This window comes from Falco naumanni, chromosome 10, assembly GCF_017639655.2.
Source record: "Falco naumanni isolate bFalNau1 chromosome 10, bFalNau1.pat, whole genome shotgun sequence".
NCBI lineage: Eukaryota > Metazoa > Chordata > Aves > Falconiformes > Falconidae > Falco > Falco naumanni.
The window spans coordinates 14,151,653-14,174,367 of record NC_054063.1 but is presented as its reverse complement, the minus strand read 5'-3'; the positions used below and the strand labels follow the sequence as shown (position 1 = coordinate 14,174,367).

The 22,715-nt window shown below is 43.4% G+C and overlaps 1 protein-coding gene across 3 annotated transcripts in view; it reads left to right on the top strand.

Annotated features, from left to right (window-relative positions):
• Window positions 1-17,055, top strand: part of BBOX1 (gamma-butyrobetaine hydroxylase 1) — a 38,983-nt gene extending 21,928 nt beyond the window's left edge. For 2 of the 3 annotated variants that reach the window (XM_040608041.1, XM_040608042.1), the window contains 5 exons: window positions 2,428-2,626; window positions 9,991-10,096; window positions 12,396-12,592; window positions 13,256-13,422; window positions 15,018-17,055. In XM_040608041.1, the coding sequence (XP_040463975.1) occupies window positions 2,428-2,626; window positions 9,991-10,096; window positions 12,396-12,592; window positions 13,256-13,422; window positions 15,018-15,178 (830 nt within the window). In that variant the 3' untranslated portion in view covers window positions 15,179-17,055. The remainder of the gene's footprint in view (window positions 1-2,427; window positions 2,627-9,990; window positions 10,097-12,395; window positions 12,593-13,255; window positions 13,423-15,017) is intronic. The other variant, XM_040608043.1, reaches the window with a different exon arrangement.
• The last annotated feature ends 5,660 nt before the right edge of the window (window positions 17,056-22,715 follow it).

Genomic DNA, 22,715 nt, shown 5'->3' with positions numbered 1-22,715 from the left:
GCTGCCATAGAAAACCCCATCCGACATGGTTAAGGTTTACCAACGTTACAAACAAACAAGCAAAATACACCTAGAGGGAGGTGGGAGGCAGCGCCAGTGGTAGGAAGCTCCTCCAGCTCTGCTCTGCGTTGCAAAATGGTTCATGCACATCAGCAGGGACACATAAATAACGGGCCAGAGGTTGTACTTCATCTGGGAGGGCAATAGAGGGCAAGTTTGACTTCACGTAACCCCCAGGTCCTCGATTTTACCTCAAATAACCCCGGGGGCCTCAGTTTGACCTCGAGTAACCCCGGTTTGACCTCAAATAACCCCCCAGGGGCTAACTGGTTGTCCTCAGATGACCCCTGAGTCCAAGATTTTGGGTAAAGTTGACCTCTAGTAACCCCATATGCTAATTGGTGTCCTCAGATGACCCCTGAGTCCAAGATTTTGGGTAAAATTGACCTCTAGTAACCCCATATGCTAATTGGTGTCCTCAGATGACCCCTGAGTCCAAGATTTTGGGTAAAGTTGACCTCTAGTAACCCCATATGCTAATTGGTGTCCTCAGATGACCCCTGAGTCCAAGATTTTGGGTAAAGTTGACCTCTAGTAACCCCATATGCTAATTGGTGTCCTCAGATGACCCCGAGTCCAAGATTTTGGGTAAAGTTGACCTGTAGTAACCCCATATGCTAATTGGTGTCCTCAGATGACCCCTGAGCCCAAGATTTTGGGTAAAGTTGACCTCTAGTAACCCCATATGCTAATTGGTGTCCTCAGATGACCCCTGAGTCCAAGATTTTGGGTAAAGTTGACCTGTAGTAACCCCATATGCTAATTGGTGTCCTCAGATGACCCCTGAGCCCAAGATTTTGGGTAAAGTTGACCTCTAGTAACCCCATATGCTAATTGGTGTCCTCAGATGACCCCTGAGTCCAAGATTTTGGGTAAAGTTGACCTGTAGTAACCCCATATGCTAATTGGTGTCCTCAGATGACCCTGACGTGTTCCTACAAAGGCAGTTTGACTTCAAGTAACCCCGGGGGCCTCAGTTTGACCTCTGGTAACCCCAGTTTCACCCCGAGTAACCCCAGGGGCCTCAGTTTGACCTTGCACAACTCCGGTTTGACCTCGAGTACCCCCCAGGGCTGACTGGTTGTCCTCGGGTGACCCCGGCACAGTCTCAGGGCACGGCTGTGCCCGCAGGAGCCCCTGGGTGCTCGGGCTGCCCCCGGCTGCGTCTGAAGGTGCAGGTACAGCTGCAGGCAGGGACCCACTCAGGGGCAGGGACCCACTCAGGGGCAGGGACCCACTCACAGCAGGGACCCTCTCACAGCAGGGATCCACTCAGGGGCAGGGACCCACTCGCGGCAGGGACCCACTCACAGGCCGGCCCAGCTGCCCCCAGCTGGGCGGGGGGACACCCCTGCAGGACGAGGCTGCCCGGCCTCTCCCTTGCCGCTGCCCCCATTTCCCTGCCGGCGCTGCTCGGGGGGGGCAGAAGGGAAGCGCTGGGGGGCAGTTTCCTTCTGCAGGTCGGTGCCTGCTCCCAGCAGCGGCCCTGGGGTTCCTCCTGCACAGGGGCTGTTTAGGGGCCGGTTATGGTGTGGCTGCTTTACCGCTATTCCACAGTCGTACGCTCCTATAAATAATTTTGTCCGAGATCGGGCATGACATAATTTCTTGCTCATCACACAATCACTCCATCATTTTCTTTACCTTCTGGCAGCGCTCAGGTTTTATTAACGTCTTTGCATCTTCCAGAAATAAGTCAAAAGCTCACAAAAAAAAATAATATGCAGATAGACAAGGATTAACACCATCCTGCAAAGTTTAATATAACAGAATATGATCTGATGAAGACAAATCTACAACAGAAAATTTTTGCAGTTTGCTTTTTTCAAATTTTAAAAATTGCAAAACATACATTTTTGCAATTCATGTAGTTACTCTGCTTCTAAGCCGTTATACTGGTGCGTCTTCTCCTGTTCCTTCATCAGGAATATAATCTTCTAGTTGTTATATGTCCATACAGTGACACGTCTGGGGGAGATGTCGCGGTGCTCCATGGTATTTTATATCCTAGACAAGAAACATTCAAAAACAGTCTTAGTTTCAAAATTTCACTCTTGTGGTTCACTGCTAAAGACAGAAAAATGAATATGCACGTTTCTAATGTAGTTAACAAAAATCTCCCTTTCAAATGGTCTTTCCTTCAGCTTCCAGGTTAAGATTTGACTACGACGCTTTGCTGAACTTCACGATACCGACTGCTGGTTCTCGGCGCAGCCTCAGGACCCAGTCCCAGGTGCCTCTGACCACGGGGTTGGGGGTGGATTCACAACTGTGTGTAAATCCCACCCCCTCCACCCTCCACCTGTGCCCTGAGCTTCGGTGCTAAACCAGCTTCAGCACGTGCTTCCCTGTGCTTTTCCCTTTCAGAATGCCAGCACTGGGGCTCAGACCTGCAGCTTCCCAAACTGCCTTTTGAAGAAGTCATGTACAACGACGAAAGCACATACAAGTGGCTGTGCACCCTGAAAAGAGTCGGGATCGTGCTGCTCACGGGAGCTGCTGCCAGGCAGGGAGAGTTGGTTAAACTTGGCCACAGGATCGGGTTCCTGCGTCTTACCTTCTATGGGTGAGTTTGGGTTTTAATATCTGTGCTTTGCTGGCTATGGAATCACCGCTAATGTACTTCAATTCAGCTTGCTGGACCTGTTTTGTGGATTAATTTCATAAAGCAAGGTGATTTTTTTACTTTGTGTGTTACAAAATATGGCATCAATTAATATTCTGTGTGAGAGAACTGCTTTGCTGTCACAGGTAGGGTATGTGAAGAAAAGCAGCAATAATACTAACTGCCGAGAGAAGGAAAAATGCCTGAAAACAGATTACATCAAATAAAAGATAATCACAAAAAAGCTACTTACATATACCACAGAACAAAATCAAAAATCCCTAATCCAGTCCCCTTCTGAACATTGGAATCTATCTGTACTGAAACTTTCTCTTAGCCTGAGTTTGAGTCGTGGAAATAGGTAATACTTAGGTGATGACGTTGTGTCTCACATCACCAAGAAGATGGTCAGAGTACCTGTTTCACTGCTTTCAACTGCTTTCCTTTTTGCAAAAGGAAGAGCTCAGCCTGCAGCAGTGCAAGCAGGAACCTGTAAATCATCATTTTGATGCCCAGAGGTGATAAATGAACGCCTGCCTCCTCAAGCACCTACTAGGCGAGTAAGCAAATGATGATGGTAGCTCACATCTTGCTAAGCTGAGGCAGTGACCTCCATCTAGCTAAGCAAAGGAGCAGTGTCATAGCTAACGTATTGCACTGTCCCTCACTCTCTGTAAAGGTCCCTTCTCCCCTGTAACAGAAAAAGATAATAAAAATTATGGCAAGAGTTCTCCTTCACTTGGATTTTACCTCCAGTTCAGAGAATAAGCTAACAAACCACGTGGGCAATAACCAGGGGCTTCTCCCTTGCCTTAAAAAAAAAAAAAAAAAAAAAAAAGCTTAAATAAATGGAAGTGGGAAAAAAATTTCAACCTTTGCCAGAAATACCACAGTCCCTCGAGACTGCAAGTCAGGAGGAAAGATCTGCCCCTGCACACTCCTGCGTGGAGGCACATACGATCCCTGCTGGCACACGTAATGCAGGTGAGGTACAAAGCAGCACCGTGACACCACGAAAAATACATTAACTCAGAATGTTAATTATGAGACGAAGGGAAGGTGAACAAAAGGTCCCTTTTTCAACCTATGATTATTAAGTCTTACTGTTACATATTCATTTTGCAAGTATTTCTCCATCATCAGCTATGGGAAAAGACGTCAGTGATGCTGCCGGTTTTTAGATTTAGTAAACAATTTCCAAGAGGCAGAGAAATTACTATTCTGATATACTAGCAATGTCTAGCAGTGTATAAGTTGCTTCTGAACAGTCCTTCACTTTTGTTTCATTTATGTTGAAAGTCAACTGGTTTGTGCAGAATTTCAGTCCCCCCGCTTCAAATCAGGAAAGCTGCCTCAAGAAATTTTTCAGAAATTGGCAGAAACTGAAGTGAACTCATAGCATGTAGAACAGCCTGTGAGACTGGCATTTTTAATTAATTTTTTTTATTGTCTTCCAAGAGGACAGGATGGAATTTTTTATAATGTTAATATTATGAAGCTTTTTTTGCCATTTCCAGCAGCCATAATAAATATTTGCAAAGCTTTAAAGGGAGTAACACATAAATGTACTAGGGTAGTTAAGATAATACACTTTCACTAAGGTGTGGTTTCCTCTTTCTGTTTACTGTGCCAGAAGGAAAAGTGGTTTTCAACATTAATTGCGATGCAGTCAGGTTAATCCTACTGAAATAAATGGGAACAGAACCCCCTGCTTGACTCAAAAACCTCATCCAGTGCTAGGATATTTTTTCTAATGTTAAAAAAAGCATTCTTAATGTCAAGCACTTCTACATTTGGCAGCCTATTTTAAACTTTCATCGTTATGAAAATACTACTGCTTTCTATTTCTGTTTTGACATGATCCTAATAACAGATACAAGGAGATTCTTAGGGATATCCGATCCTGATTGTATCTGAGGGTGTTTCACAGATTTCCTCTGTATCTAGAGGATGAAACATTTGTTCTGTTTGTATCCAGACAGCTGCACAAGCATTTTGAGTTAGGAAAGCCAAACCAACCAACTAAACAACAACCCAAAACCCCTTAAAAATCAATACCAATAACCCCACCACCACCATACAGGACCTTTGACATGCACCATGAATTTGTGCTTAGGTTACAACAGAACCTTTAGTGGCTTTCCTAAGTTCCAGGGACTGAGAGCTGGATCTAGAAGTAGTTCCTAGATTCTAAAACTGGAAATGATCTCTAAATCTTCTATCTATAACATTATCTAGACTAATGTTCTTGACATGGCAGCCCACTGTGTTTCACCTGTTGTCCATCTGCTGTGCCCTGTACCATGTCTGTCACTAAGGCAATTCGAAAATGTCTTATATTGAACTCGGCACCATTGTAAGATTAAAGAAACATCTACCACCCTGCCTGGCCCCCTGCCTCAGCTCCTAACCATCCTTGCTGTTTGAAATGCCAGCCACCAGTCTGAAACTGTCTGCAGCACCCAGTTTGTGATAACTCTGCTGTTTGAGAGACTGAAAAGTCCCTTACTATATAAATGTGCATTAACAGTGAGGATATACTGTCCTTGTCCGAGTTCAGCTAATGAGATTTAGGCTGCCCTAGGGAGACTTGCCAGTTTATCAGGTGTGTCATCAGAATGTTGTGGGTTTTTTTCTAATTAAAAAAACCTTAGTCTTACCACTCACTGACTTTTCCCTAATACAGTTATAATCAGTAAAGATTATTAAATGCTTCACCTTATTTAAAGTCAGCTTGAATTAATGTTTACTCTCTTTAAAGATGGTTTCAATAGAGGTAATTTGTCAGGATAAATTCTGAGTGTTTGAGATAGAGATAGATATATATTTAAATGTGTTTTAATACATCCTACAAAGAAACTCCCACCCATTAATGTTCCATACAAGATCAAGGTTGAAACGTGACCTTGGTCCACACCATTTGAGCAAGTAATGGTTAGAGCTTCTTTCACTGTTTAAACCAACTTCACTATTGGCGTTGATTAAACCTTATTTTTTATTTTCCTTAACTGTTAGGGTTCACAATAAAGGAATGATAAAATGTTATCATTTTCTTTGCTTTTCCAAAACATATTTGCTAATTCCTGGACTTACTAGGCTGCAGAAAGAGAGTTTCAATGTTAGGGAAATTTTCAAATTCATTACAAGTTCTGCATTTAAAGGAAAACATGGTTGGAATATCCAGTTCAGTTTTGGGTTTTTTTCTATTTGCTTTTAAACAAATAATTTTTGAACTAATAATTTCAGTAATTGAAAGCCTTGAAGTCTTACACCATCCCAATTGAGCCACCATGGGTAGATCATTTGACAGTTTGTCATTTGACAGTTGCTAATTACATTTCTGTGTCTGATTAGATTGATTTTGCAATATTAAAATCTGAAGAAATTAAGGTCCAAGATAGCCTGACATCCAAAGACCAGTTTTGCAGACTAGTCTGGATTTCAAGAAACAAAATGCAGCTGCCACCAGGTGAAGCCAACATGTGGCATATGGTCTGGCTCTGGGAGCAGAGTGGATGCTCCAGCGCTAAAGGAAAGGCACGGTGGTAAAGGGGGTAGGGTGTGTGAGAGACAATGTGCCTGTTAGCAGAGCCAAGATTTTTAGGGGGAGAACCTAAAGTGTTGAACGCACTTTCTTTTTCAGAATGTTGCCAACTTGCAAGGAGAGAAAGTAACTGTACGCACACAGGCAGCCTGCTCCGGAGTTCAGAGCCGAGCTGAGGGATGATGTGGGGTGGGTGTGCTATTCCCTACATCCCAGCTTTCACCTCACCCGTTCAGAGGTCACAAAGGGTGTAGCTGTCTCCAGGACGCACTGTGAGGATGCCTCTGCTAAGGCTACACCAAAAGCATACCAACTCACACGGCAGCACAGGGGCAAGCTGCCAGCACCATACAGCACAGCTGGCCTGCCGAGGAGGTGTGCAAGATGAGTTTGTTACCGAAATAGATAAACCTTGACCCAAAGCTCATACAAGTCATTAGAAGGATACTGCCTGCCCCTGTCACTGAGTTCTTCAGATTGGATGAAGTCTATGGGAAACACTTTACAAAAGCAAGTGTCACTTGCTGCGTGTGGGCGCTTTGCTAGCAAAACGCTGCTTCCAAGCGTTGAGCTCTCTGTGCATTGTGAGGAGTTGTTGGTTTATTTTTTTATCTCTCTTTTAGAGGAGTTTCTTTAATGGCAAGGGCTGTGCACAGAAAGTTGGGTTGCAAAATACTACACCATCTCCATTTTGCTGCATGGCTATCGAGTCTCCTTCCTCCCTGGGCCCATGCACATGTGCAGAGGCACACGTTTGCAGCCTGACCTCTTCAGCAACGTGTAGCTAATCTAACCACCATACTGGTGATGTTAATGATTACTGCTTTGAAATATATTATAAATGACCCTTTAGACCATGTTTTTTTTCCCTAAGTGCTCTGCTCAGGGTGGGGGGAAAAAGGGAGCAAATCCTAAAACATTGGAAAATACAAGCAGATTCGTGTGTAAACTTTGAGTTGTTATGTGTAGTGGTTTAAGAAATCATTCATAAAGTATTTTTAAAAGATAAAGTGCCAAAACTAGTTTCAAATGGTGCAGTACAGATGTGTGTGAAGTGGTAACATGCTAAACGTATCAGAAAATGGTTAGAGAACTGTATTCAAACAGCCTAATAACCAGTGTTTGTTAAATGTGTAATTCATCACATGAAGTCTCAAAAAAAGACTTCAATGCTTTTGGCTTCATTTTGGATATTTGGTGGGGCTGTTTTATAAGGAACAAAGTTTGTTGGTTTCTTTTTTTTTTTTTTTACTATGTATAGCTGGAACTCAGCCTAAAAACATTACAGAGAAGAAAAAAACTCTTTCCCTGTAGCATCTTTTCTTCTAATTTAACCTGTTTGATTTTTAGCTGTAGTTATTGTAGTGCCTGGTCGTGTTGCTCTTAAATATTTCTTGCAGTAGCAGAAACTCCACTGAGTTTTCAGTCTTAATAACAGACTTAGAGCAGCATTTTACAGTCCATGTCTTCAGCTCTAAAACAGAAGTTCATTTCTTACTGGCATCCAATTCTGAGGTGGGTTTTACAACTGTAATAAAATAACTTTGGGTAATCCCCTTGCTATTTCACTAGCAGCCAGATACAATGCCTACCGAATATTAGAAATAAAAGGATAAATTCGGAATTGGCAAGCTTGCCAAATAAAACATTACCTCAACAGGGCCATGAATTTTAAACTGAAATGTACCTGTAACGAATGTAACCCTGACACATGGAAACAACAAAAGCCTTTTTTCTTCTCTAGGCGTCTGTTTGCTACATGCTACCTAAAATGTCATTACTTTAAAAAGCAGACACATTCACTGTATCAGCCATATAAGAATGTCAAGAGGTTCCACACTTTTAAATTAACCTTTTCTTTTACATTATGGAGGCACAACTCCATGAACGAAGTCTCCTGTCATACACAATTCATTGCTCGACTTCTCTCACCCTAGACTTGTGCTCCTTCCCGGTCCTGAAGCCTTGTCCAGGGCTTGGGGTGGCACAAAGGGCTTCCCCAGTGCTCCCACTGGAATTGCCAAACCATCTGCACCTCCCAGGCAAGGACACGGGTCCCAAATCTCTTATGAATGAAGCTTAGGTTTTTAATGAAGTGCAAGACATGATTCGAGCATGGCTTCAGTTCCTAGTGTGGTGGGTTTGCAAGACGGTGGATCTAACAGATGGGCCAGTTTTCTGCTCAGGGAGGCTGAGCCCACTTTGTCACTTCATGCAAAAAATTACTACGCCTGCCTGGTGCCAAATTTCCTCCTCTGTCAACCGGCCTGAGAAACTGATGTTGAAACCTGCCTCTAATTACTGAACCATAAACCATTCCGCCCCACTCTGCTCCCCCTAAGGCCAGGAGTCCTCTGACATCACCCACATTTTCTTCCTTCTCGTGCTCCCTCCCTGTGTCTGACTTGATACTCCAGCTCAGCTGAGACTTTGCCAAGGCAAGGCTGTTTTTTTCCACATTCGGTGCTGAGTTCTCTGTTAGCATCGCTGCCCCCAGGCCAGTAACTGGAGCTCCGAGCGAAGCTCCTTGCCTGGCAGGAAGGTTCCCGGGTGCAGCGCCCCTCTCAAAGCCTAACAGCACAAAAGCACCGACCGCTTTGCCAAAACCTTACAATGGTTTTATAAAATACTACCATTCCAGAAACTGTATTACATATAATGTGACCATTAAAATGGGTTAAATTCTTCTAGAACCATCAAGTGACAGCCGAGCCTTTTAAATTAAAGATATAGTGAACCTACCTACCTTCAGTACTAATGATGAGGATGATATAATGGGCTATTTTTCGGCTGTAAAACTGAGAACTGTGGAAGTGTGGCTGAAATTATCATACTTGAGTACTGAAGTCATGTACTGAGGAATATGTGCTGTACCAAGTCATAAAAATTATTTCTCTCAGGCAGTTAAACACATTTGCAAATCATATGCGAGGGGGCTTCCCCCCAGCATTTTCAGAAATTTCATTTTAGCATTTTACGTTGTTTCTATTCTAAATACCGCTCCTAGAACAAAAGTGTTTATATAATATATCTAAATAATTTTTGTCTGCATGTTCTTTAGCCTATTTTTAAAAAAAACTATTCATAAGAAGTAATGCAAGAGACACACCATCCGAAACATAATATATTTGGTCTGTAGTATTTGACAAGGGAAAATGAGTTTTGTATTTTTTTTTAAACCACTTGTGCTCCTGTGATTACACGGGCTGTGTATGGTGACTTAAGACTTTTCCAGACAAATGTCTGGGTCAGTAACATGGACATAACACAGCATCTGCTGCGGACCATCCTCGGCCGCGTGAACTCTGTGCAAACAAAACGTGCGGTTCTTGGTCTGAAATTCCCCTGCACAGTGTGTCACTCGGAACAGATTTTGATTCTGCTGCAACATGAGGTATTCACGTCTTTGTCATAGAAATAAGACCTTTTTTTTTTTTTTTTTTTTTTTTTTTGTCAGTGTACTTTCTTACTGAATTTTGTCAAATTTCAAGACAGACGCTATGTACCAAAACAAATGGCCACTGGAAATCCATCGTTATAGATGTTACATTGGGGCCAGACGTCCCTTGGCACACCAGTTTCTAGCTTGAATCTAGGACTGCCAAAACGAGCCTTCTGTGCTGGGGTGGGGAGACACTGTTAAATCATTATTTCCTTATAATTTTACAATATTTTCATGTTCAAAGATGGAATGACCACGATCTCATGGATCCAGTGTGCACTGTCTGGCATGCTGGCTGGCTGTTCTAACAAGTTTTCTCTTTTCCCTTTCATTGCAAAGACCAACTTGGCAAGTGCAGGACAAAGCAGATGCTAACAACGTCGCTTACACCACCGGGAAACTGTGTTTTCACACTGATTACCCTGTTCTGCAGCATCCACCTGGGGTAAGGCAAATCCACTGACAACACAAGAGGGAGAAGGAAATGTTCTTATAGCACGGAATACGGTTAGCGTGCAGTGACGGGATTGGGTCTTAAAAGAGCAATGCGAAAATAACAAAATACTAATCTGCCTGTAACGACCTACATACACATGGGTATGCAAGATACACATTATGATGCAAGTTCTGCATAACAAGTCCATTATGTAGCCCATAATTTTTAAATGAAAGTCACAAAATATCAAGAATTTTACCACACAAGAGAACATCAGGGTCCTGTAGGTGCTTTTGGTACTGTTTTCATTATATTAAAAAAGCTAGGTGTCTAAATGCTATAGTCAAGTGGTGACATTTTAGGACTCGTCTGTTCACCTTAAAAGGGGACCTTACTAGAGGAAATATGAATAAGATGCTATATTCTGTTTTCTGTGAATTGATTCAAGTTAGACACTTATTTACCCTTTCATACTAGACAAAAAAAAAAGCGGCGCATTCCGTAAAGCTTGGCAACCACCAGAGAAAAAAGTTTTCACCTTGTCCCTGTCATATCAGAGTCTAAGCCACATAACTCAGCAGAGAACTGGAAAGTAGTAGGGACACGTACAAAGGAACAAAGATAACCCTGGAAAAGTTTGCACCCGTAAACCTTCCCTTTCTAATGTTGTGGAGTACTTTGTATCAGTTGTTTCTATCATCAAACCAAAAGCCACCGTGAGTTATCCGCGAGTACCAAATACTTCACACTAGCATCCTGTTTGTTAGCGCGGAGTAAGAATGGAACAGGGCTTTTAGCTCACTGTCTTGTCCGTGCCAAACCTCACACTGCTATGGAACGTTAGAAAAAGAGCGTAACCTTTCTCATTCAAGAAATGTTTGTAAGAAATAAAAGTATTAAAGCACATTGAATTATTTTTTAACATTGTCCTGAACGTGTAGTTTTCTTTATTTATCTAGTTATTACACAATAGTTGAATTCTTAAGACATATTTATGACAAGTATGTGAAGAAATGGTTTGGAACAGACGATGATTAGTTTCAGAACTGTTCCGTAAAAGTATTTTTTAGATTTCCTAGGTTTTCATCTGGCAACTATTTTTCTAGGAGGTGTCCTGTTGAAAACAAAAACCTCAAGCAAACCACAACTGACTGTTAGATCTAGCAGAAACATGAGCTCTCTAGAATGTAAAACTAAATTCTCATTTGCACTAAATTCTCCCTTTCAACTTTTCCAGCGTCGCTGACCATGATGTAGGGCACGGCCGCCCTGGTTGGCAGTGCCAGGCTGTGCCCACCCTGCGCGACGCACCCGCAAAAGCAAAGAGCTTGTTGCCTCCTGCTCCCTTCAGCGGGAGCCCCCAGTCATCCCCACAGCTTGTTGGCCAAAAGGAGCACAAGGGAGGGCGGGAAGCTGCTTCATCACACAAATAAAGTCGCTGATGTCCTTTCCAAACAAGCTGCCCTTCTACACTGTCGGTTCAATCAGTTTCCCCCCTCGTCATCATCTTCAGGGTCTGCAGATCCAGTGGGTGGGGGGCTCTGGGACGAGCCCTGTTCTCTGCTCCTTTCTCTTCCAGTGGTTTTTTTTATTGGGGTTTGTCTTTTTCCCTCCTCCTAGTGGTCTCCGAAATAATTCACCATCACAGAAGGGAGAGGTGAATGCTCAGTGTTTTGTGTGGTGTGGCTAAGATGAACGGTCACGCTTTGCGTGATGCTGGACTGATGCCGCAGGCAGCTTTACCGCCGTGTCAGCGTCTCAGATTGACACCGGTGCCACCAAGAGCCCAATTCAGGCTTTCTGCCCCGTCTTACACCTGGGCAAGTTTGCTGTGAAGTGGAATGAAACTTTCTTAACCCTACCTGGGCACAGAGACACCGGGCCCGTTGCCTCCTGTAACAGCCCCACCTATTCCCCTCTGTGAGCAGATAATTCACAGCAGGTTTTGTTTCCTCAAGACGATCCTCCTTGGTGAGATGAGACTGAAATGTGGTTAAAATGCTGTTACTGGCACAAAGAGGGACTCGAAGGAAAGAAGCGAGCCCCAGGCCCAGCAGCTGACCCGCAGGCTGCAAGCATTTGAAGGCGTCCCAGCCGGGATGCAGTTTATGAACATTAATTTTCTGCCTTTGGGACAGTGGTGGCAGGGTGCTGTGAAGCAGCAGTAATGGGAACTCAGTCTTTCCCTGAAAAAAAATGGGAAAACAACCCCAAAAGCCCAGAACCACAGATAGGAGGGAACCGATACTAATGAACTGTTAAATATGCAAGCTAATTCGTTTCGTAACAAGATGTTAACTCCTTCCAGGTTCAGTTTCTCCATTGTATAAAGCAAACGGCTGCAGGAGGTGAAAGCCAAGTCGTCGATGGATTTCACGTATCCAGGATGCTGAAGAAACAAAACCCTCAGGCGTATCAGATCCTGACCTCTACTGCTGTAGACTATACAGATATAGGGGTGGACTTCTGTGATTTTGCTGTGCAATGTAAACAAAGGATTATAGAGTGAGTAGTTTCAACACCATGGGAAAATAAATCCCCTGTTGTGTGGTGGCTCGCATGTTGGTAGGAGAAGGTCTGTTCCTGCCACCTTGTGGGGAAAGGCTGGTTCAGCTTGGTCTGCGGGTATTTGGAGGGGTCTGGGGGGTTGGGTTGGTTGGGTTCGGGGTTTTTTTGCCAGTGTATGACTTCTGTGCTGTGTACCACCGCTTGCCTGATTCGGTTTTGCCACACACTAGCAAGAAGTGCTGGTAATCAGAGCAGCTTCTAGGTGCTGCCACAGGTTAACAGCAGCTGGGGCTGTTCCTAAATTCCAGCAGATGCACATTTGCATCACGCAAAGAGAGGTCATCATTTGAAGCGTTCCGATTAAAAACTATATACTATGAAAAGATCAAACACAAGTTTTCATAATCTGCTGAACTGAAAAAATTGATGATTCTACAGCTGAAGAGTATAGAAAATAGATTATTTTTTTTAGCACATTAAGCACCTACACTTTCTCCGCATTCTCCCTTTTCCTAGTTATCAAAACCCAACCCAATACCAATCCGAATTTCACTATAAAAATATACTGAAATCCCAGCAGGAGAGTTCATTTGTTGTTTAACCATCTTAACATGTTTTACTAACGACATAATACATTCCCTTTCCTTCTGTGTTTCATAGCGTGGATTCCAGGGGTGAAGCAGTTCGCATCAATTATAATAATGCAACAAGAGACACGGTGTTTGACATACCGGCTGAAAAAGTGAGGCCGTTTTATGCAGCTCTAAAGGAATTTGATGATTTATTAAACAGCGCAGAACACAAGTTTACTTACAAGCTGAAACCAGGTCAGTAAATTGCCTCTCCTCACAATGATTTTCCCATGTTTTTCCTAACAGCCAAAACACTTGAGCATTGTTAGCACTGGTACCAAGAGGAAATCTCAGTCCTTCCATCACCTGTTTTATTTCATACTGCATCCTTATGTTCACATTACAGATTTATTTTGCCATTCTTACAGTATAAAGGAGAAAGAAAAAAAAAAGGTGGGGGAGAATAGCGCTTACCCATACCACATAGGAAATTGTAACTTGTCATAGCGATAGCACCCCAGATGGGAAATCATGTGTAAGACTGCTGGGCCATCCCAGCTCAGTGTCTGTTCGTTACATGATACACGATCACATACTTTTCCCCCTGCTTCATTTGATGCAGAGTACAGCCATTAAGCCAAACAATTCCTTCATGACACTTCAGTTGGTTAGTGAGGCCCCTTCCTGATGGCTGCAGGAGTTGCACAGCATCTCCAGGATGATACTGATGCGTAACATGCATAACGCTGAAGGCAGCTGAACAGTGCCGGGGGGAATTTAGTTATCGTCTTTGCTTAGACACCAAATGCCAGCATCGTGCTGGATGAATTGCCGAAGGGCACTGCTGCTCTGCTACTTTTTCTGGGTGGCCTATGCAAGGTATCTGGAGGCAGATTTGCAGAAGAACAGAGTGCTCTAAACTTCAGCTGGAGTTGTACAGGGCTGTGTTCTTGAACATAAAACATGCCCCAGAAATGTCCTTTACTCTTTAAAAGTCAGTCTGTGCATATATTTAACTACTTCGGCCTTAATCTCTGTTCTTTCCTTCCTTAGCTGTAAAATTAAGATATGAACGGTCCCTCATCTCTCAAGAGATGTTAAAAAAGTAAATTCATTAGCAGATCTGACTGCTGCGTGTACGGTGATGGTAGTTTCTTTAAAATGTCTATCAGGAAATTAATATCTCTCCATTGGGAACACGCAATGAAATAATTTATAAGATCACATAATAAATGGTAAAACAAAGTACCTCACATTACATTAGCACTATCCATGCCATCAATTAACACACCGAGAGGGTGGTAGAGGGGAGGGGGAGGAGGAAAGAAAGACTATAAGGTTATTTAATTAGAGATTTATCATAATGGTGGCACACCAGGGAGAAGAATTAAAATGGCATGCTAGCCTTCATGAGGTGATTTCCCAACTTTCAGTGGCTTGACTTTGTTCTCATAAAATTCTCTTAACAGGGACGGTAATGCAGGATGTGTATAGCACAAAGAGTAGCCAGCAGATCAAATAAAAACCATCCTACTGGCTTTTACTGTTTTTAACCTTCCTGTGGATTCGCTGTAGTCGCCTTTCCCCTCATGCTCTGCTTTTCTCAGTATGGGCTCCCCTACCGCTCTGCTTTTTAACTCCTGGTTGTACAGGGAAAGCAGCAGAGGTTGAAAGGGGCCTGCCCTCTCTGGTTGAGCATGAACAGCTGAATTAAAATTACTGTGTCATTTCTGTACATCTCCAGCCAAGCTACTTGAAATTATTGCTCCATCAGCATTGATACAAATCCACCTCCACATTATCTGTCTGCAACAGACCAAATATCAAACCTTGATGCAATCTCTTTATAGGAGACATAGTGACATTTGATAACTGGCGTGTGCTTCATGGTCGCCAAAGCTTCCCGTCGGACTCAGAAGTGACTCGTCACCTGGAAGGTGCCTATGCAGACTGGGATGTGGTCATGTCAAGGCTCCGGCTCCTCAGGAAGAGGGTCCTGCATAGGGACTGAGCTCTCTTCTAACTAGAATGAGCAAAACATAGATTGACTAACCTCAACAACAACAAAAAAGTTTTAAAATTGTGTTTCCAGAAGCTAACATCACATATATATATCTCTCTGTCTGAGTTCCATAAGCTAAGAAAACTGTTGTTTATAACAATTTAACATTTACTTGTACCCTGGTCTTTCAGTCTTTAAAAGGCATTGCTACCTCTGTGGGTTCACTTGTTTTTTAAAATCAAGGTGCAAAATGTCTTGAAAGTCTTCGCCAGGGTGGCTGGGTATCACAATGCCTTCCTTCGCCTCTACAAGCACACCTGCCCTCCCTAGAAAGCTTGGAGGGCAGCAACTAGAAAAACCTTCAAGTATTACTTACTAAAGACTTGTTATGAACAGCACCTTCCTCTGTTTTCTGAGCGGCATTCTTTATTTCATAAATCATAACTAAAATTCACTATCAAAATAAACAACCACTGCTGTGGAGTTATTTTTATATGCACACTTCTCCAGGTAGAACTCCACTTTAATGCAAGATCTTATTCAACAGATGCTGCATTGTGCCTCTCCCGTGGTACATGTGATGACTTTCACAGCCACAAATAATTTTTCCAACGTTTCTAAATCCATAAGCTCAGAAACGATAGAGCTACCAGAGAATGCATCATATTAATTTTCCGCTGCATTAGGAATAGAAATAAATCTCAGTGTAGAGGTCACAGATAGGGTCAGAAATCCCATCAGATGCTGTGCACAGATGTAATTAATATCTGCAGAACAGACAGACTTTTGAGTAAGGTCAGGAGGAGGAATGCTGGTGCTGCTCGGTGGCTGGAAACCACCAAGCACAAGAGGTGGTTATTGGCTCTGCACCTGACAGAGAAGTGGCAACTGACCTCAGATCCATTTTTGTTCTACCAAATAAAAGAGCACACACCTCTGATAGACTTGGTCTGCAGGGTGTTTCCTTCTAGGTTGCATTCTGAATAGAGATTACGCTATTAAAAAAATTACTGCAGCCAAAGTAGTGGGGTTTTTTTCCCCTATATTCATATGCCAATTTGAAAGAAAAAGATTTTTGAAAGTCTTATTCTTATACCCAACAGTATGTCCACAGTTTCTTTTTTACTGTCCTTATAGGTGCCGAGCTAATGGGATGCCCTCTCCCCCATGCTGCAAGCCTAACAAAATAACCACACTTCCACCCCCAGATTGCTCTGTCCCACTCGTCATTTTCAAATTATTCCCTGAAAGTCAAAGCATTCCTAGTCTTTTCATAGCAGGCAAAACAACAGAACTGTTACTCCAGAATTAAATAACTGCAGAATTAAATGTGTCGACACAAGACCCTTCAACATGAGCAAGGAGCTAACACCAGCTTGCAAACACTTCCACTCATCATTTACAGTCAACAGGTATCTCAGCTGAATAATCAAATAAAATAATTAATAATAAAACAAAACTAAACTAGCACAGTGTGGTTGAAATCCATTCCTCTCTAGTAAATAGTGAAATGTTCTTATCAAAGTTATGACATTAAGATATAGTGTAACAAAATTGGATTTTAGTGGTAATTTGATTTCTCGGTGCCTCCTTTAATAATTAATTTTGGGAACATGGAAATTATTTTTTGCCTTTGCTATAAAAGGGGGAAAAGATGAGGAAAAGTTAATGCATGTATTCTCTAAGACACCAGCAGTGCTGTGCTTTAACTGTGATATTTTCCATTAACTATTGAGTGAAGATTGCCATTTATAATGTTAAAACCAGACATCTTGGGATTTATACCAATGGTTAATAGGGGAGAGATATTTTCTGCTTTTATTCTGTACTTTTCTAAAAACTCTTCTATTGGCATTTCTGTTTATTAAAAGCTTTTACGGAACTGATTACTGTCTTGAGGTTGTACCTCATCTCACACATAACATCTTGCACACAGATACGAAGTCACTTTCGTTACTTACAAATATTTGTAAATATGATTAGACCTGGATCTATTCAGGTTTGTCCCATATACTTACATTGTTAAAATACAACTAAACTCATAGCTTTGAACAGTTGTGGGGAAAACAAAAAACAACCAAAAAAAAAAGCCCCAGAATTAATCAAGGCTTTTAATGGACCTAATTTTGCATTGCTGGAATTTTTTCTCAGTGACGTTTCTCTCTATTAAAACTCCCACAAGAGATCCCTGAAGTTCCTAACTTTATGCCTGAGATATGTTGTGTGTTATATACCCGTACCTCCTTGAACTGAACCGCATTTCCCAAAAATACGTAGTATCAACATTAAATAAAAAAAAACATTTTTTTAAAAAAAACAAAAGGCATTGCAGACCACAGGCATGTGCCACATACACAGGCAAGATGGGCGGGTGTAGGAGTGCTGCGCCTCCAGGTTCCCAACAGCACGATCACCCTACTTGCCTGCAATTTGCAGTATGTAATTCCTTTTATATTGTATATAAATATAATCGTAGCTACTATATATTCAACAAAGTATTTCCTGCAGAATGGAGTACAAATAATGGTCGCAACTGTTTGTCAGTTTGTGCGCCTGCGCAAGCAAAACCTAATCCCTGTGAGCTGTGGCATGATGTCCAGTTTAACTGGAAAAGGGCTGGACAACCCACACAAGCCTGAGCACGATCAAAACTCACATTTCTGGCTGCAAACTCTCTACTCAGCTTCTGGGATCCAGCTACTATCTACATCACAAATTTTAATTCTAAACACCTTTGCGTCTGCTGTAGCCACACTGGGAAGAGAGTGTTTCTGTCACTATCCGTGTAGTAGATCTGATGACTGCACCGATGCCTGGTCAGGCTAAATAACAGAAGCAGCCCAAAATGGGTTTATTTCCCTTTTATCTCCAAATCCACACTGAAGAATGAGATGGCAAAGCTTTCAGATGGCTCTAGCTTCTAGTCGGCTGCCACAGTGACATGTGCAGGTCACCCAGCACGGCAGACCCAACTGCCCCTACCGTCCTAGAGAAAAATCAGCTGGTAAGAAGTGTTTGCAAGACAACTCTGAGGAACCTTTGGGCTGTGTCCAGAGGGTGCTAACGGCCATGATTTCACTTAGCTGGCTGTACTCCAGAAGCTATAGCACCATGTTACCTTTGTGCTGTTTGTGATACACCAACCATCCAGCCAGCTGTGTCTGGTGGGCTCTGAGCACAGGTGGAGAAACAGGAAAGATACATATTCCTTTTATTATTTGCAAATTACTTTTCTCTTTTGCCCTATCTTTCTTCACCTGGCACTGGATTTTGTAGCAGTGGGTACTGGCTCCAATCCCATGGCATTGTTCTCACGTGCAAATTTTAAAATATTTTTTTATATACCAGATTTCCAGCTAGTGTTTAAAGCTTGCTGAAAACAAGTAGCATCTTGGGCACATCAGTACACTCCCATCTGTGTGGATCACCACAGCCCAGCTCTGCTTTAGCCACTGCTGTGCATGCCAGCTTTGGGCTGGGTAGGCAGTAAACCCGAGTCTGGAGAGATTTCCAAATGGCTGTTGGGGGAAGAAAGATGGATTAACTGCCTAGCTTTGCAAGTTGACATATATTGCTATATAGGTGTCCAGATACAGCTGTACATACACAAATAGTATTTGTGTGTCTATGTACACGCAGGCAGACACAGAGGTGTAAAGGCAGATGCAGTCCTGCATCCCACGGGGGCTGTACGGGCTGTGGTGAGGACGAGAAGGCTGGTCCCCACTGCTTTCCCGGCACACAGCTCTGCCTAACGCACCGCAGGGCGCACGGCTCCGCCGGCAGCCCTCCAACGTGCAGCTGCTGTCATGGGGTTGCATCGTACCAGCACCTTTTAAACAGGGTTCCCAGTGATCTGATGGCAGGGTAAAAGGTGACGGGTTAGGGCAAACAGACGCCGTTCCAAAGCCATGGGAAATGCAGGCACTAGCTGCTCCCTAACACTTGTCAGGTATTTCTATGCAAAAAGACATTCAGCCATCAGGCTCAATTTCCATTGGTAGATTGAAGTTTATTTGCTGTATTCACTTTTACTTTAAGTCGGAGAAGTAGCTATGCTCATTAAACGAATGATTGCTTTGTGACTGATTCTTCCTTACTCTAAAAGACTTTCAGCTTCTAAGTTATTTGTACAAGTTGACAGAGTACAGAGCACATACCACTGCTTAAAAGCCACCCTTCTGTAAATGCACAGCAAATTAAATGCAGCCTTTCATCACATATACAACGAATTTCTCCTGGAAAATACATATTTATTCTGTACTGTGCTTGACACAAATCAGAGAAAGTACTTAGGGATATCATCTCAAATTCTTCCTAAGGCAAATGTGGTTTTATCCTAATCTACACATTCATAAAGCTGTTGGTTTAGGGCAAGTCCATATTAGAAAATTTCATGCTGGAAATCTGAAATCACTTTTGGTAAAAGCTAATATAAGAAATCTATTTAATACACACATTTTAAATTTATAATAAAAGATGCCTCCGCTCTGTTATGCCAGTCCAGTAGCACAAAAAACCATGGTAAAGACTGAGAAGCAGAAAAAGCACAAAAATCCCCTTTTAAAAGTAAACAAAACCCCCAACCAAACAAAAAATCCATCCCACACCAACACAAAAAAGAAAACAAATCACCACTGCTCCTATGAAACCTTTCTATGCAACGTCTGATTGAAGACTAGAAAAGGAAATTGTCAAAGCCAGGGAACTGGTTACATCATCCCTAGAAAATAGCCATAGCATCAGACTTTAACTGGAGCACAGCCATGGCAGCTGTACGGGGTGTTTCTGCCTGGAACCAACCTCCTTATCAGACGCGGGATGAGATCTGAAGAGCAAGGAGCGAGGGCATCTTGCAGCCGCTCCTGCCAGGGGCACGAGGGAGGGGAAAGGCACAACTCCCGGCCTCCTGCAACATCTCCTGCAGGACGGTGCTGGGGAACAAGAAAAGCAGCAGCAGCAATCAACGAGCTACTGTTTCCCTGCGCTAATTAAAAGGATCTTCAGCAGAGTCACAGTGATTCGGCATGGTCCCAAGGCTGCTCCACATCGCCTCAAGGGCATCTGGTCAACCAAAGGATTGGGAGCTCCTTTGGGGCGTTTTGTAGGATACGAGCCAGTTTAGTTAGCAAAACATATCTCAAGTCAAATGTTTTATGTCTTTTTGATGATTTTTTTTTTTTTTAATATGTAAAAGTGCCCAGTAACTTTAAAGCAGACAGAGTGTTTTCTTTGTTGCCATGCCACGATACATGTCTTTCCCCATTAGCTCAAGCAAAATAAGGCAGGAGGTCTAAACATGTGGATAGCAGAGCATGGTTTCTCTATCGTCCTTTCTTTCCAGGCAGTCATTTAGATCAATAACTACTTGTGTTGGCAATAATCGAGCTATGCGTCTCTTTCAAGTTATTTTTGGAAGCATTCAAAGCAGCAAAGATCACAGAGCAACAGACACGGAAAAGATACAGCAATTTTCAGAGTATGCCATACTCAATTTCTGAAATCTTGCCCTGCTTTTTCTCTTTAATCAAAGAGGAATGTTGTTATGAAAATGTGCTAAGGGCCATACAATGCCCTTGAAAGGAAGCAGGCGAGGAGCAGGCGGCTGCAGCAGCGCTGCACAGCGTACCTCAGCTCCTGCCCTTCCAACCACCCGAGGCCGGAGCTGACTGCGGTCCTTTGCCACCTCCAGTCCTGCGTTCACAACTCAGCCTTCTCGTGCTGCTCCCTTGCAGCTTTGGCTTCACTTTGACAAGCGCACTGGCAGGGGGTCGGTAGGAGGAAAGCCTGACCCATTCGTTTTCTTGGCTCCTCTACAAGACTGCCAAGAAAAACATGCACTACGCAGCCAGATCACTAGATTATTTTTTGGCAACTGCAAAGACTTAGGAAGAGCCTTTCCTCATCCTTTCACGTTTCCCCAGCACCATGTGGCGGCAGCTCCCTTACAGGCACGCGGAGGCAGTTCTGTGCGTGGTGGTTGCAACTTCTCCTTGACTCCATCACTCCCCTGCCCTCACAACGTCATCCCTTTGCCCAAAGGCATGCAATCCACTAGGTTCTTTAACTCTGGATATTTTATTTATAAGTTATTATGCTTTCCATACTATTTACCTTTTACCCGTTGCCATTATTTCCATCGTTAATAATTTTAAAAGCATAATTTAATTGTTTTTTTTCATAATGAGTAGCTATCGGCTAAAGGAACCATTGGTGGCAGAGGGCAAACATTGCCTCCTCTAGTGCACCTCACTTCTCTCCAGAGCTAAGGATTTGCTTCTGAGTGTTTTTGGTTTTGTTTTGGGGGTTTTTCCCCAATAAGATTAATTCTATTTCAGTAAGAAGATACAACAGAGGGGTTACGTCACATATTTCAGAGCCTGCTTACGGCTACACCTTCTGTGTGAAGATCTCCTTTCCCAGCTTGGGATTTAACTAGCCTAGAAGATTTCCACTTGGTGGTTTGAATTTCTTTCCCCGACTTGTGACCTCATCGCAGCAGTGACACAAAAAGGAGCTAAAGCACAAAGCCATCTTCTTTGCATGGGAACCAAGCGAGGGCCAGAAGCTGACGGGCAGGGCTACGCCTGCGGTCCAACTGGGGCCTTGGGTCTTCAGTTGCTTTTATGGGAATTCAGATGAAGTTTGTGGAAACGTAATGAGATCCAACATCTTGTGAGAGATCCACTAAGGTCCGGCAAGACAAAGCATGGCTGGTGAGATTACAGCCTTGCCCTAGCCGGAGGAAGACAGTAAATCCTGTTCCATTTTTGGATGCAACCCGCAACCCAATTCAAATTGAGCCAAGTTAAATTCTCATAACTGAAGTTTAATCTTCAAATCCCCCCGGGGCTAGAAGGCTCGCGCCAGCATGGCCCCCCCCACCCCCCACCCCGGCTGGTGGCTGCAGCAGCCCTCGGTCTGCTCCCCATCCCTGCCCTGGTGCCGGGACGGAGGGAGCTCAGCCAAGAAGAACCACAGCCAAGGGGAAGCCAAGGTTCAGGGGAATTTCATCTCCATCAGATGAGTAAGGTAAACCAACATGATCAGAAAAACAGACCACATTTTTGCTGCAGTCTGGACAGATGTTTGCTGTCAGATGCACCGCACATTGTACAGCCACATCTGCTGGAAAAGCACTTTGCGGATTATTTATCACATTCCTGTGCCGAGGAGCTGAAAAGCCCCCTGAAAGTTTTCCACTTAATACTTACCGTTCCCAGCTTGGTGATCATCCCTGACATTTTCTACGTTCCTGTTCAAAGCAGCTCACAGAGGCGGGGAACCCTTCACCATCCCATGGCTTCTGGTGGTACCCTCACGGACAGACTCAGGGCATCTCAGGGAGCCAGGACACCAACATTTTTCGTTTTATGGCTGATGCATTGCGGAAGGGATGTTTTATCCTAAGGTATGGATCCTCTGCAGAGCCGCGCACCACGTAAGGTAAAGGGCTGTCCAGGGGTGCAGGCAGCAGCACTGCGAGCCAGTCTCCCGGCATCGGCTGCCATTGCAAGGGCAGGCTGAAGACAGTGAAACTGCAAAA